At 36.6% G+C, this 16,491-nt stretch overlaps 1 protein-coding gene across 1 annotated transcript in view; it reads right to left on the bottom strand.

The window, feature by feature from the left end:
* The window catches only part of ZZEF1 (zinc finger ZZ-type and EF-hand domain containing 1), a 59,809-nt gene that overhangs the window by 25,044 nt on the left and 18,274 nt on the right, over nt 1-16,491 (bottom strand). Inside the window, exons 14-32 of the mRNA XM_035559008.2 lie at nt 16,026-16,126; nt 15,519-15,688; nt 14,597-14,730; nt 14,239-14,309; nt 13,668-13,782; nt 12,842-13,001; nt 11,805-11,926; nt 11,608-11,718; nt 10,550-10,716; nt 9,801-9,882; nt 8,984-9,185; nt 7,779-7,927; nt 7,250-7,490; nt 5,602-5,681; nt 4,237-4,330; nt 3,161-3,671; nt 2,345-2,509; nt 1,633-1,752; nt 646-807 (exon numbers count right to left, since the gene is read on the bottom strand). Coding sequence (XP_035414901.2) covers nt 646-807; nt 1,633-1,752; nt 2,345-2,509; nt 3,161-3,671; nt 4,237-4,330; nt 5,602-5,681; nt 7,250-7,490; nt 7,779-7,927; nt 8,984-9,185; nt 9,801-9,882; nt 10,550-10,716; nt 11,608-11,718; nt 11,805-11,926; nt 12,842-13,001; nt 13,668-13,782; nt 14,239-14,309; nt 14,597-14,730; nt 15,519-15,688; nt 16,026-16,126 — 2,957 coding nt within the window. The remainder of the gene's footprint in view (nt 1-645; nt 808-1,632; nt 1,753-2,344; nt 2,510-3,160; nt 3,672-4,236; nt 4,331-5,601; nt 5,682-7,249; nt 7,491-7,778; nt 7,928-8,983; nt 9,186-9,800; nt 9,883-10,549; nt 10,717-11,607; nt 11,719-11,804; nt 11,927-12,841; nt 13,002-13,667; nt 13,783-14,238; nt 14,310-14,596; nt 14,731-15,518; nt 15,689-16,025; nt 16,127-16,491) is intronic.

Genomic DNA, 16,491 nt, shown 5'->3' with positions numbered 1-16,491 from the left:
AAGCTCAAAATTAAGTTTGAATGCAATTAGGCTCCTTTCTAAGATAACTAGACATAACTAGGGATACCTTTATAAAAAAAGAGTGCTATAATATACTAATAAAAATAAAACTGTAAGAACTTGTTCACTTGGTTAATAACTGACCACATAGACACCACCTTCTTGCCTCTGTGACAAGTTCTTACGTACATATGCAGAGCATAATGCCAAAATCAGAAAAATCCACATTTACAAAACTGCTTTTGGTAATGCTGGCAGAGCAGGTGAGAAGTTTTAAAAGCTTCTTGGCCTTTACATTTGCTCAGATGTAAGATATACAAGCATTATAAAAATATAACATGCAGCTGCTAAAAACATTTTATATTTATCAAGAAGAGAAATAGCATTATATATGTCCTTGTACACAGCTAAACAAGTGAAGCATTCCAGCAGTAATCACATTAAAGATAAGTTTTTAATGTTTTTAGCACTAGTAAGTATTTGAATTTTTTGCAGTATTAAGCACTTGAATACTGGCCAAGTTTTGCCATATTTGATAATAGTTAAACCTTTTACTTCTTGCTCCAACACAGTTCAAGACTCTTTCTTGGTAAAAATGGCATCAATAGTTAGTACCATGTGAAGGTTGCATTGTTCCTGACTCACCAAATCACACTATCATGAATACTTATGTTTTCTTGTGATGTTGTCATCAGAAGCTGGGGTAACTGAATCTCAACAAAGAAGGAAAGATCACTCGGTTCCCAACTCATATCCAAAAGATGAAGGAGAGTTGTCTGCACACATGACAAGGCAGGAAGTAATGATCTAAAAACCAAAAACAAAACAAAAAAATAGCATATTATGGGGATTAAAGGGGTACAATTACTATACACTGAGTTCCAAGGTTTACTACACATTAAAATAACTATGTGGCAGAACCTCAGGTTTACTAATGCACAAACTTACACAATTTAACAAGAAGCACAGCCAAGACATTTTGAAATAAAGATTGAATAAACTCCTATGGACAGAGTTGAAATTATGCTGTAGCCTGAGCATTAGCAAGAGGATCTCTCTTCTCTGCAGTACATTTCCTCAATACCCGTAGGGACTTGTTCTCTTTGAAAATGTTTGCCATTTCCAGTTGAAACTGGACAAAGGATTTGGAAGTTATGAGTAGAGAAATTGGCATAATATTCATAAAATCCTCATTCCTCTAGGACACCTAGCTATAAATCCCAACAAGTCTGATCAGAATATTACCAAAACATAAGCTTTAAAGTTAGAGCATGTCTGCAGAACTGTTTCTCATTGCAATACTCTTGCCAAAGTATTTTGCAATAAATTTGCTATTTCTAGTATGTCATTACTAAGCTTCAGAAACATATGGCAGAATCGTATCTCCAAAATGCCATACTAAGTTGAAGTTTTAACACTGATAAACGTATTGCTCTTTCATGCATAGTTTTAATAAAAATGTAATTTAGCATTCTGGGCCACAAGATCAAGATTCCTTATTTAGTTGCGTAGGTAATGCAAAGTATAATCAAACTTCATTGAACATTAAACAACAACAAATGAGAAGGGAAGGGGTGAGGAAGAAAAGAGAAAAAAAATCTCACATTACTTAGGTAATCAATGTGCTTATACCTGTCATTAATGGTACTAAATCCCTTCACAGAGTTTACCAGGAACAAAACAAGCTGATAGTAGGACTCTCGAATCTCTTTGTGTAGCTCAGCACCACAGCCTTCCAAGTTTCCAAAGTAGCTAGAAATTAAAGAGTCAGTTTAGAAGTCTAAAATTCACTGTCACGTATTATATAAAATGCTTTGCGCAACTTTTACCAGTGGGCAATATTTTCAACACTTGCTGCAAGTGGTAAGGATGTTAACTTTGTTTAAAATGTAGTCTGTCACTTTCAAAGGAAAGTAAAAGAATCCTGTACTAGGAGCCAGTAAAATGGGTTAGATTACTCCAGCTTTACTGGATGAGAAAGAAACCAACCAAGAATTAGACAAGAATTTACACTAGAGCAATAACCAGACCCTACAATCTTTCTGAACTTGCAGGTTGGAACTGTAAAGGTGTATGTATGTAGGCATCCACGCTGTGATTCAACTGCATGATACCTAATGGCATGAATAGGTCCAACTGAGTCCCACTTGAAAATAATAATTAATTTTTTAATTAAGCACGCAAGATACGCACAGTAGCCTAAAAGCTAATCTTCATGTCACATTTTAATTATCCATACGAATAATAAGCAACAACATTTTACTGTTTTCAGCTTTCATGACTGGGAGAACACAAGGGCTCAAATAAATTGTATTAGACAAATTATTTTCTAATAATTACTTACTTTGTAAAATCTTTCTGACAGGCTAGAAGTTCTAAGAGAAAAAGTACACAGGGTGGATGAAAACAGTGTGGCTGCCCAAGTGAGTCTAGGCACTGGCGGATTGTCTTGAGCACTTCCATGATACTCTGCCCTTGAGATTTTCTCAAAGCAAGAACCTTTAAAACACTATGAGCAAAACCAAAACAAACAAACAATGAGGACTTCAAAATACCTTGCTTAAAGTAATCCACCAAAAAAATCACGATTCAAGAGATTAGTGTCTACATTTTCAATTGTATTTCAGCAACCTTATATTACAGCAGTGATTTATTACAAAAGCATTCACTTTAACAACAGTTGGAAGAAACGAGAAAGCTTCAAATAGAATCCAGCATCTCCTGCACCAGTCTAAGTTTTAGAGACTGTAATAGACACTGGAGGTTTCGTTTTCCATTTACATTCAGAATACCAGGCAATTTAATGAAAGGTGCAATTAGCCTAGAATTTGTTATCAATGATTTCTAGAACTGATATACCATGTCTTCCCTGTTTGTAGATAGGAAGCAAAATGCCATTGAAAACAGATTTCAGGAAGGAAGACAAGAAACAACCACATATTGTTTTTCGCATTCTGAAGATCTACATGATAGAAAGGAACCAGAGGAAATAATATGCTCTACAAGACTCTACATGGATGGAAACAACAGAGGTTTGAAACATAAATCTGAAAACTGCTTAAGTACAAACTGTTTTTCGATGTCATGTTTTATTCTATCTGAAGAGGTCTGAAGACAAGTTCCAGTATCTTATAATTGACAACATTTTCAATTTGCTTACCTTTCATGGGAAAGTGATTGATCCTTAATAAAATCTAATATGTTTTTCAATATGGGATATTTCTCCTTCACAGTAGGCACTGCTCTTGGCTCTTCCATTGATCTAAAAGACAGCAGCCTTAGTCTTCCACGGCTGAACTGAGATTTTCGTGTAGGAGTGGAAGGAGGTGATGATACATCTTCTTGCTGTGAAGTTGCATTTTCAGCAGGCTTGCTATGAAATGCAGATGCTTCTTCTGTTTGGAGAGGGTCTGGAACTTGTTTAGTCTTTGTATCGGATTTTGTTATTTGCCCCCTCTCTGAAACAGGATGAGTTACTCTACTGGAAGACAATGAGGGTGCTGCCTGGAAGTCTGTTTCCACAACAGAACCTATTCTTTGGCATTTATCACTGACATGCTGTTGGATATTATCAATATCTTGGGCTTCCGAACTGTCTGAAGAACTTTTTGTCTTTGCTCTCACAGGCAAAAAATTCAGTAACAAAAGGCTCTTCTGCATACAAAGTTTTGCTGCAGGATGAAAATTAAAAGCGTTAAACTCATCACAGCAGAACACCAAACTTGCTATCTTTTGCTTAGGAAGAAAGCAGTTTATCTTGTTCCTTCTGAGCCAAGAGAGAACGAAAATACTGTTTTTCTTATTATATTGATCACGATGCTATCAGCTATGTAATTCTAGATTCCAAATGCCTTGAATAATTACATCGAACCATACAAAGCATACAGTAGTCAACGTGAACACATTTTATTCTAATAACAATCAGCTGCTACTCTAACAGCAATTATTTGTGGCAATTAGTATCTGCAAAAATAGATGAACATAAGTTCAGAACTAGGTGACCCAAGTGATGGGGCACACCCTGCAGAATTTTCTCACATACTATTCTCTGCAAAGAACAGCAAAACACAATCTCAGATAGTTCATATAAAGTACACTAGTTTCTCTCTTAAGGAATTAAGAAGTAACCCATGTCACTAACTCACCTTTCACAGGAAAAATAGTGACTGAGGTTTACAAGGTAATGCTCTACTAAACCATATGGAATGCTTATACATTTGGAAAAGCACCACTTACCAAGAGTTTCTGGGTTCACCTCACTTGCTTCTGTGTTCTGCTTCTCCTCGGTATCATTTCCCCTACCCATCAGGGATTTCTGTTTCATTTCCAACTGTAGACAGGACGTTAAAATAGTTAAAATATATATATCTATACAGCAAGACAGTAAGAAGATTGCATTGCAATAAAGGAATTTAACTTTCAGGAGCAGATGACAATATTTATTATTCCCTAGCACAGAACAAAAAAAAATTAATAGTCTAAAAGAGCAGTACCTAAACTGGCAGAGCAGGTAACATAGCCTTGTACCAAGATGCTCACTGCTTGTTGGCTGTGAGCCTTCCCTGTCATATGCCTGGATGTTTACCCTCTGCCCTGTAAGAAAAAGGCTTCCCCACTACCCCTATCGCTCAGGAAAAAATGTACATCTAGTCATGAGATAAGATTCTCCAAAGGCATCATGTCATCTAACTACAGAGTACTTTCAGATGTCACTGTCACTGGAGCCTCACCCACTATGTAAATGGACTGCAAATGGAATGCAAACATCACCTGTCTAGTAACAGGTACAGTGCTATTACTCATCTTAACGTGCATCTCCACTCATCGTATCACCAGCCCATATTCATGCTGCAGGGAATTCTTGCAGGCAAGAAAGAGGAAGGAAGAGGTCACAAGTGACTCAAACAGTTAAATCGGCCAGCCTATGGCTGATGGGTTTGCAAGAGCAGCAGAAAAGTGGGCCATAAACTGAATTAGCTGTTCTCAAAGGCCACAAAGTTGTTAACATTTAGAATCTCCTGCAGACTTCTGAAATTTAAGTGAAGTTTGGCTCTCTGCAGCTGCAGGTGGTGATGCAGACACCTCTCACCAGGTTGTGAGCTGGTGACACCAGCTCTTGACATAAGCCTTATGTTTTAAAGGAAAATTATGTGCAAAGAACATATCCTGAACTACAGCCAGTTACTTGCTTGTCAAAGAAGCAATTATTCCCTTTCCTGTTAGTGCTGCAGAACCGAGAGAATGATGTTTAAGACAGATCTCTAAGCTATACTTCAGAAGAACTCTCAACTACTACGCAAGAATATTCCTAATTAACAACACACATTCCCGCTGAAAAATAACACAGATATAACTGATTTTGAGTCCAATTCAGTCCTAAATACTCATGATCAAACATCTGGGGCCGAGAAAAGGAGGGGAGTGTAAGAAAGCATTTAAATGTTTAGTTCAAAGTTTAGAAGTGAATACATGTTTTTCCTAAGTGAAAATATTTGACCTAGAATCACTGATGGAAAACATGGCTCCACACGACTCCTTAACAGTGCATTGTAATATATTAAGGTAAACGACATCAACGGATAGCCTCCTGAGCGATCTTACCATCCATATTCTAATTGAATCAGCCAGGGAATATACTTGTGCAAACTCATCGCTCAAAGGCACCTTGCCTCCACTGTTGACTGGAAACGAGAGAAAGAAGAGTCCTGTTTATTTACAGCTCCATTTTTACACAATTTGACTACTTAACTAAAAAATTATGCTAGAGCCTTTGTCTCTTAGTCAATACTTGGAACTATGCCTGTAAGAAAAATAGGGAATAAAAACTGCCAACTTTACTGAGCCTTGAATACATTAACTGCACCACGACAGAGCTATTTGCAAAGTTAAATTATGAATCTCTCTCATCTCCTCCAAAATTGATGCCTGCAGTCATGGAAAATAAAAACTTCTCCCTATACATGCAAATGTTACTAATGCAAACTGATATCAGAACATTCAAAACTGCTTAGTGTTAACTTAAAGCTATACAGATATATTTAGTTATCTTTTTTTCCCTTTTGTTTTATGCTGTTTCTAGAATAGACCTTCAAAATCGATTTACAAAAATTAAATACATGACAAAACAGTTCCCATCAAAAGTGGCCTGACAATGACTATGTGGAAAAAGATGTTCCTGTTCAGGGTCTTCCCCCTCCAACTACTCAAATGTTGCCTCGTTTCTTCCCCCCTCTCCTCCCCCCTCTTCTTTACAGTATCGACTGTACATACTTAACATTGCACAGGTCAACATGGGTCCTGAAATTAATCTGCCCCAGCAAGACTAAGACAGATGAACCTACTAACATAATAGTAGGACAGATATCTTACCCACTCCTTGATATATTCCTGAGTTACCAGTGTTCAATCTTACTCAGAAAATATCAACTGTCAGACATAGACAAAAACGACTAAAGGCAATAACCACTTTAGTCATCAAGTCAGTCTTTATGTCAATCATTTTTACCCGTAACTTTAAAGCTCAAAAAGATGTTTAACTTCAAGATTGTGACAGAAACTGAAGGTGATTAGCTTCTCCTAAAATAAAACCCTTCAAAATCAAGTAACACCTTATTATCCAATATTTCAAACACATCAATAAGCTTAATGAAAATATGATGTAAACTAATCAGTTGTTTACTCTACCTACTAAAGATATAAAAATTGTAGTAACAAAGGACATTATACAAGTTAAAAGCAAATCATTTTCTTTTATAAAAAACAAAAAACAACCAAGCAACCAAAAAAACTTTTGAGGATGCCAAACATGTTGGGAGATAATTCACACCTCCTCAAGCCCCAAAGTTTAAAAACCTGTACAAATTGATGCTGGCTTTTTAGAAAAGACACTACGAGACTAGAAAATTATGTAAGAACTGCTAATCACTGGGAACTACATCCCTCTGAATTAAAACCACAGGGGAAATCACTGCCCACTTTGGCTCACTTTTATAATAAGACTTAGTAGTTTATGATGGTTATTAATATTTGGACAAAGCTCTGAAGATAAAAGCATATATTAATAAAACAAACACTCTAAAGATAAGGCTTACCTAGTCTGCCTAAATGATGACTTCTTTGTACAGGACAAAACATCTTTTAAAAAGTCGTCACGCTAAACTGTTTTTTCAAAGTTTATAAACTGAACTATAAGACAGCCTCTTACAAACTTTAAGTCTTCATTATTAAGATAGTCTAATGTTAGAGTTACCATATTTTTGAAGCTTCTCATATAAATCTGGAGTGAGATACACCAAAGCAGCAAACGTTGAGTTCACAGCTTGATCAACAGTAGAACCAGCAACTATATCTGTCTTTGGGGTCTGTTTTTTACATGCCTGTATAAGTCCTTTGAAAAGTTCAGATTTTTGCCCACTGAAATCCTGGGCAGGATCTGATTTTGCAAAGTCGATAAGAAAGTTACGGCAGTCATCTTGGTGAGAGTTCCTAGCCTGGAAAGAACGTTAGAACACATTTACTTTAATATTGTCTGAAAAATTGCTGCAACTTGTTTCTACAATTAGGTCAACTTGCAGTAAATCTACAGCAGTTTAAGTGGAAACTAATAAAACGGCACAGAACAACAGTTTTCCTCCTCCTTGATATTTATCCAGTGCAAATGGTAACAACTGTAGCACAACAGCATACACTTAATGATGCATCAGCTAATTAAGGCTGAATGAAAGAATGTCATACACAGAGATTTCAAGCCAATGAAATAAAAGCAATGACCAAAGTACCTCTTTTTTATTTTGGTGCAGTCTACTGGTTTGACTGGCTCCTGGGATAGCCTCAGGACACATCTGATGCCTGAAGACAGGTTTCCACAAAGGAGAGTTAAGAACTGATGTTACTTTCAAAGGAGGCAAATCTGCTTCACTACCTAGTTCTGCAAGAAATTCAGAACGGACACTTCAGTTACTGAATATTTTCATTTATTTTTACAGACCAATGAAATAATATGTTGAACATCCAGTGGGGAAAAAATAAAGCAAACAAACTGAACAAGTAATTGAACAACATTTTCTAACTTCAATTTCTCTAATGTGGTACAGAAAACAGATGTTTTTATTCTTCTCCTACTAAATACATACAATAATTTGCTAGGTGTAAGCACGTTCATATTAACAAAGGAGTAAAATATTCCATGATAAGAGCAGTTCAATTAGTTCCCTAAATTCACAGGAAAGAACAGTACATGACTGATTTTCCAAGATAAGTCCTGACCGGTTGATTGAAGCAAGAACTCTCACTCTTTAACTGCTGCAAAGTAGTGAATGAATTCAGATTTAGGAAGCTAGCTAGAAGTGTTCTGGTTTTGAAATTAAACAATAAACTACATCTATTTTTTCTTACGACACCCATCTCACATCTTGTTATCTTCACTTGCCCAAATCTTAAGTGTGTTCAACTTTTGGAGTTAGCCAAAGTTTACTTGTGAATTCAAATTTAAATCAATACCAAATGCTCGCATGAAGTATTTTAAATCACTGAAATTTCTGTCCTCTGCTCTGTATTTTTTTCAGCTTTCTGGCTCCATATTAACTCCACCACTAAGGGGTGAATCACAGCACTAGGGAACAATTTTAAAAGAAAAAAAGAACAGAAGGAGATTGGATGAACCCTGATATTAATTTATAAATATAATGCAGCTTAATATGATGACTTCCAGGCGTCTGTCTCTTCCTAATATTGACTTCTGAACATTAGAAAGATCACAGTGAACCCTGTGACATTCTCAGTAGTTCAGCAGAACAGCAATCAGGCTTGCTGTGCAGAGACCACAAAACCAGGTTTAGCCCAACGACCAGACTTCGTTAAGCAGTCTTGCATCGTCAGTCAAGAGATAAATAAAAAGGAACTTCATCCTTTCATGGGATTCAAAACACAAGGTACCTTATCCTTATATGACACCACAACTTCTGGAGCCATGAAGTGCACTCACCTCGTAGAGATTTCAGTGCCATGCTTCGGGAAGCCAAGCGCCCCATCAACCGGGATACAAGAAGCTGTAAATCCAAGCCCCAAGAAACGGCAACATCTGGTAGGCCATAAGCAGTGACGGAAAACTTGTAGCCCCACTCATTATTACTGCTGTCAGAGTGAAAGAGAAACTGCAGCCGTGGGCCAGCCTTAAAGGTCACTTTCTACAGAGCAACAAAACAGTCATTTTGCCAAATGTACATGACAGGAAGACGTTTCAGGGTAATGAATTCCCTTCAGCAATCGTGGTTTTTCAATATTATCTTTTCTCCATAACGGATCTGATTTCCCCACCATGCAAATGAGAAACCCCTAGCAATAAGCCAGTAATATTTCTAATCAATAGCTTAATACGAAATTTTATAGCTGATTGAGCTTTTGAAGCTGGACCCATAAAACAATACAGAAGCAGTAGGTGTCGTCAAAGAAAGGGAGTAGCTATGGGAAGCATGAAGCTCATCTCATGTTAAAAATTGTGAGGGCAGAGTATCAAAGAATAAATTTTGCCCATGTTAACAGTTAAACACGATTATTACTTTTAATTTTGACTGATTGCTCCTTTGGTAACTGGAACAGAAAGGGATTCTTTATTCATTTGCTCTTTTTATTTGAATCATTGCAGAATTTCTTCCCCACCTCCTGCCCCCATCTTGGAGGGAGACTAAGCACACACATGCAGGAAAGCAGATGTATTTTTAAACAATAGGTTTTCCACAAGAATCGTAAGAATTTCCAAAGATTAGATATGTCATTGGGTTCAGAATTTTAAAGGTGCTCACCTTAGGCCACTTCTCAGTGCCAACCTTTGTATCGTAACGAGTTTTTGCACCCCTGGCATCAGTAAACTCCAGGTAATCATACCTGTGAAAATTGCATTTCATTACTTCCAAATTTACTTCTTAAATTCTGGGGGAAAATATTTCCTTCTGCATTTTCACAAGTGCTGCATCTCATAGTCCAAGTATCCCACCACATCTCTCAGAACTACAACTACATTGCTAAGGAATTTATTTCATGCCTCAGTGCAATAGTCCTGGCAAACACAGACTTGCTTTCCTGTAGAACCTTCCCAATCCTTCAGAACTGGTAACGGGTACTAATTTTAACATTTGTCATATGCCTTAAGGAAACAGTAACCTACTATGTTATGAAAGAAAGAAACAAACAAAAAAGACAAAACAAGCAAACAAAAAAAGAGTTTTGTCTAAAGAAGGCAAAATAAATACCACGTTGAGAAATTTCATGAATTGGAGTAGTCACTGCAACACTGCAAAACAGATCAAAGGAAGCAAAATTCATACAAACAGCATGTCTGCACATTTGCCAGGAGAGGTGCCTTTCAGCACAAGACTAAGTCATTCAAAATAACGTCTTGTATGGTAAGCAGGACAATGAAGAAACTGAGAGGGCACACTTGGGGTGAAAGAAGTATTCCTTGCACAGCGGAACATGATTTGCCCCTCTGCACATAGATACTGGAATCCTGCAAATAGATATTGATATCTAACACAGCACAAGATCAAGTTACCTCCTTTCAGTTTCACATTTTTCATCAAATTCCACCTCAAAGTAAGTTGCCCCATGACATAGGAAGACTGAGACCTCATGGCAATTATTTTCATAGTTATGAGGAGATTCCATTGTCCATGTTCGCAATACTACAGGCTGTTCTTGCTGCCAGCTTTCCATTTCCATCTGTATAATGAAAATACACTCTTGAGATACAAATGTAAAGCATTAAAAACAAACAAACAAAAAAACACCACACTAGATTTTTGTGTCTATACATTTAAGCTGCCAGATGTACATACAGGGTGGCATTTAAGAAGTTACAGCACTGACTTACACCTAGATCAGTCACAACAACATCTCTGATAATCAGGGTAGAGAAGCACTTCTAATGCAAGATTCATCTAGTCTACCAGGGGAGGAGACAGTTACCCCAGAAGTTCCTGTAAGTCTCCAATGACACCAAAAGTGTCTGGATGACTAACGCCGATTTAAACATCTACACTACAGACATACAAACTCTATTAGCATCACTACAAGCAATGAAGCTAAAATGCTGAGCATATGCTATTTTTAATTTATCTTCCTCTTTCATTCTCAGACTCCCTCCTCCTCCTATCCACCTTCTATTCTCATTCCAGTTGCATCTTCTGGTCACTTTGCTCAACTTCCATATCCAAAGAGATATATTTCCAGTTCTTTACTCAATATATCACTGCACATCCCATTACTTGTAAAAGCTTTCCAGCTCCTTTCAAAATGCTCAGTAATAGAATCATCTGAGTTTCCTATGCCTTTCTTGCAATTTTCCTTTTGTTTCATTGTACTTACTAGTGCTTTATTGTGTTTTGCAATGCACTGCAAAATTTCATGGTACAATTAAATAGCATTTATGCACACATATTATTTAATAAGCATTAAAAATCACTTTTAGAATGCCCAGAAGAATTGACCAGAGTTCCAGTCAAGCAAAATACTCAAAAACATTAATAAAATTTGGAGGTAGTAGATGATCACAAAGAACAACCAGAGCATGAAATACAGAATTCAGAACTGTCTGCCTATATCTTCAGTTACCTTATGAGGCTCACTACAAAGGTTTTTCAGTGGTTCTACCAGAGTGCTGAATCCCTGTAGCAGAGTACAATATGGAATGTCTAAAGTGCAAAAATCCAACAAGAAGATGACCTAGGGGAAAACACAGTTCTTGTTAAAACACACGTAGCCATAGCCATGCAACCTGGGTATAGTACAAAACGCCAGTGTTCACTTACCAGCTGACGAGTTGCCATTGCAAAGACAGAGTTACTTATTTTTTCTACTATTGTTTTGCCACTATATTGGGATAAAAGTGACTGCAGAATCCTTCTCATATTCGACAGGAACTGGCCTACATCTAAAGAGAAACAAAATTCAACTTAATAGCCACCTTAAGGATGGTGGATAAACCTGGAGAGATTTGCTACCACAACCTGCTTTACTGAATGCTATTTAAAGTGCACGGTGACACGCAGAACAGGAAAGACAACAGGGAAGGCATCCGCTGCCCCAGAAAACTGACACTTGGGAGAAAGTTCAGAGACCTTTTCTGTGATATTTCTATTATGGAAACAACTCACACTCATCCACTAACTTAAAAAAAGAAGAATGACCAGAACTTAAATCAAACACTCCAAAAATGATGATAGAATCTCTGAGTAACCAGCCTCTCGTCAAAACTAAGAAAAATAACACTAATAAATATTAACTATAGCCTTACAACATTTTTAAAGGCAATACAGAGAAACAATGAACTTATTTATACAAAAATAACATAAATAAGAAGTGACTTTACATAAAATTCCAAGTATCACTTCTCTATTAAATACTTGGCCAAATTAACTATTCAATACTGTACTGCTGCATTAAGAAAAATAAACATAATTTTAAAAGATGCTGTTGTAGAACATCCCTTATAAGTGTCCAGCTTCCTAAGTAAGTTCCTTTCTTCTTGCTGTCACAAACATCTACGAAAAAACATACTACCACACCAGGAGCCTATCAAAATAAGGGACATATAAAAAAGGCAAAATGTTCAAATGATACTCTGTAATTGCATTTTTTTTTTCTTTCAATGGAAAATCCCCAAACTTACTGATATGTTTTCTGAATATTCTTCCAACTAAAAATTAACAGTACAGCTAAAATTCTAAGTTGCCTGATATGCCAGGCAACTGTTGGTGAACCTTTACTGTACTGCTATTACTTAAATTTAGATTGTAAAGTCACATATTGTACCACATTTAATTCTGTATTTGGTCCCAGCACTTACAGTTTTTAAGTATTTCTACAGCAAGATCCTTGGCTGAATTATCACTTCCCTTAAGTTGCAGGTAGCACCATGAAAGGAGGCTACCTTGAACAGACCAGAATAAGGAAGACAGGACTGTGCCACTCTCTTGCTGTGCAACATCCAGCATCATCATCTCACACTGAAAAAAAATAATGTAACAAAAGGATATTTTCTTCTGCTGCAGAATGACACATTGTGTAACTAAGTAAACTGACGGACATAATCAGCCCGCTCTTCCCACATAAAAGATTAAATGCAACTGACAAACTGCGTATAACATCATGAAACCATATAACTTCATGAGCCAAGTAATGTATTTTGTTTTGATAAATCACAATTTTAAGTAGGAACAGCTACATGTGAATCATTCGATGTTCTCAGCACATTTTTCTGCATATGTAAATGACCCTCCTCCATTTACACCTCCCTGAGAGGCATGACCAAATCTAACCTCTCAATATGGAATGACTACTTCTGTTTCCTAGTGTTAATAGGGTGCCATAGATTTTCTTATATGCTACAGGAAAAAAACAAACATAAAAGCCCCGCAAAACAGAAACAAAACACCTTATCCCATACATTACTTACCCTTCTGTTACAAAATATTAATGCTTAAAAGAAAAGATTTCAGTCGTTTGGAAGACCTAGACCTACAGTCCTTAGTAGATATTAATAGCTTCATCCAGAGGGACATTCTGGAAAACTAGTTTCTTTAAGCACACATCTAAGGCATGCAGTTTGTGTTTGAACACAGACAAAAATCACAGCAAAGAAGCAGGAAGAGGAACAGTGTGAAGACACTTACCTCTCTTGCTGCTACTAGCAAAAGGGTTTCCATGACTGACAGCACTTCACTTATGTCAAAATCTGCAGAAACTCCCTTCTCTGGTAATAGTAAGAGTCCACCTGGATCTTGATCACTACAAAACAAAGACCTTCTTACTAACCAAAACCAAGTAGCATAGTTCCAAAACACAAATGTAGCTATCCTTGTGACAAGGATAAACCTGTAGAGAACCTACTGAATCATTACTATTAAAAGCGACTGGGTTCTGATGAATCCAAACTGATTAAAGCAATGCCAACCATCATGAGGGACAAACAATCCAAAGAGCCACTTAAAAACTTGAAAGACAGCCTAGTAAAAGCCTTTGAGTAGCATACTGTGATTTCAGCACCAATGGTAATCCTTGAATATTTTATATAGCTATTCCGTTAATAAATATCCTAACTGGCAGTATTCTCTAAAGCAAAGTCAGTTGACTATTATGAAGAACTGTTATCCAATGGAATTATATTTATAAAAAAGATTAAAGAGGAATTTATTAAGAGAGGAGGGGTATCAGACAAGTATTTTCAGTTTTAAACCCCCTTACCTGAAGTGGGTACACAAGGATCTGAAGGCAAGATGTACAGATTGCTTATGTTCTTGCTCTGTGATGTTTTTCTAGAAAATGAAAAAGATTTATTTTTATGATATGTTCTGTTTCCTTCCTCTATGAAAAAGGATTATAATTTATGAGCTTTACTATTTGTTTTTGGTAACAAAAAGGCAAGTATAGCTTTTCTTTCTTTAGATAAGCTACAGGGGCAGGGGGATGGTAAAAAGAGACAAAGAACACGTTACTTGAATCAGACAAAGCATACATTATTTGACAACAAGAACTCAGATTTGGTGTTTTCTGCATAAAGAAAGCAGGTACTAAACAATCAATTTCTCACTTAATGGTTTACCATCATGGTGAAAAGCTGGTTTCGCCTGGTCTGTCTGTCTGGGAAAAAGATTGCTGCTCCACTGAGTAAGGTGTTCTTAACTTCCTGTTTTAGCATTTTCACTGGCATGAGGTTACTGTCCCCCATATCCACTACTGCTCATACAAAAAGAAAACAAAATGGTAAGTTCAAATCAATACTTAATACGTTAGAGGTACAACTGAATTAAATGCATAATTGTCACAACTTCAAGTCTTTGCAGTCCCATATTATACACCAAAAAATGGGGGAAAACATTTTGACTTTTAGCAAGAAAGATTTCTCTAAGGATATATTTATTCAGTGAATAAATTAATTCAAGGAACATTAAGGCCTGACAACTATCAAAGCTAATAAACCTTTCAAGATGTGACAGATTCTGTATAAATTTTTATCTCTAGCTTACTTTTCAGGAGACTGTCAGCTAATTAACAAAAAAATATATATATACTTCAATAAAGAGGGTAAAATCCTATTTCCAGCCAAATCTAATGCGTAATTGCCATTCTCTTCACTGGCTCCAGATTCTTTCATGTTTGTGTACACATTACAGGCTCCTCCTAAGATCATTTTTATATACGTGAAATATCTGAATTGAATGAACTTCATTCAGTTAAAGGATCACATTCCCTGCTGGTTTGAGCAGGTGACAGGTTCAAAAGAAGTTTCCTACTGCAGCTGCTTCCAGGCCATAAGTTGTCAGAAAGCCTATAAAACTGTTTCACAGGCCAAGAGAAGTTTTATTGTGATAGACTAATTAGTACACACTGACCTGAAAAAGAAACAAAGGAATGAGTAACCGGCTTAGTCTTAAGAAATAAATGAATTTTCCCAAATTCTAACTACTGTAACATACTTGTAAGCCAGAACAGCAAAAACTGTTAATACATTCAGTATACATTACCTTCACACAGATGTCTGTAAAGCTCTTCAGCAGCTTCTGTGTGACCAGGTGTTTTGTTCTGAGAAGTTTCCTGAGGTTTAGCAATTTTATTGTCTCCAGTAAGTACAGAGAAGCAGCTCTGGAGTAGCTGCAACAGCAATGTTTGAGCAAAGATGCATTCTTCCCTCGGGCTGTAAGAACAGAGAAAACAAACAGAAGCAAAAACTAGAAAGGAGAAGCTCTTTTATAGCAAATAAATAATGCTATGAGATTTACTATCTCAGATAGATAAAAAAAAAAATGCTGACAGCATAGCCAAAAAAAAAGTGTTGCTAACAGCTAAATCTACACCTCAAGCTTCTCTACAACATTATAGTTAAATACCCATATGGCAGAAGAAGGAAAATGTTATTTATGTAAGTGATGCACTTTAGGAAAAAAAAACTTGCTGCAACACAACTAAGCATACTTTACTTACACATGCGCACACAGATTACTGCTTCACCACACAGTAAAGATGCAACTTACTTTTGTTGAAGTTTATTGTAAAAATTCCAGAACAGCTGCAGATCAAGGCCTGTGAAATCTAAAAATGACTTGTATTTTAATCCACTCTCCTTCTGATGAACCTTTAAAAAGACAAAGAAAATGCAGGATAGGAAAGTTAACTCTGAACAGAACAAATTTACAAAAAATAGTTATCTGAGCACTGGATTTAAAGCAGCCTAGCTTGCTATAAATTTGCATCTAACATGAGTTCCAGTGTAGTTCTCTCACCATCATAAATATTCTGGTGATTTTGGCTGAAATCTTCCCCTTCACAGAGCTACTAACAGGGACTCTGTCTCCTCCTTCCAGATGTCTAGCACAACATCCCTATCCTGCGCCACCCCATCAAGAGTCTTTACAACCCCTACCTCTTCTAATTTGACTAAAATTAAGTAATAGACAAAATGAGACTGCCCACAACTCAGAATCTAAGTTGAAAAGCCAC

This window comes from Cygnus atratus, chromosome 20 (genome assembly GCF_013377495.2).
Source record: "Cygnus atratus isolate AKBS03 ecotype Queensland, Australia chromosome 20, CAtr_DNAZoo_HiC_assembly, whole genome shotgun sequence".
Classification (NCBI taxonomy): Eukaryota; Metazoa; Chordata; class Aves; order Anseriformes; family Anatidae; genus Cygnus; species Cygnus atratus.
This window is presented reverse-complemented; position numbering and strand designations above follow the sequence as displayed.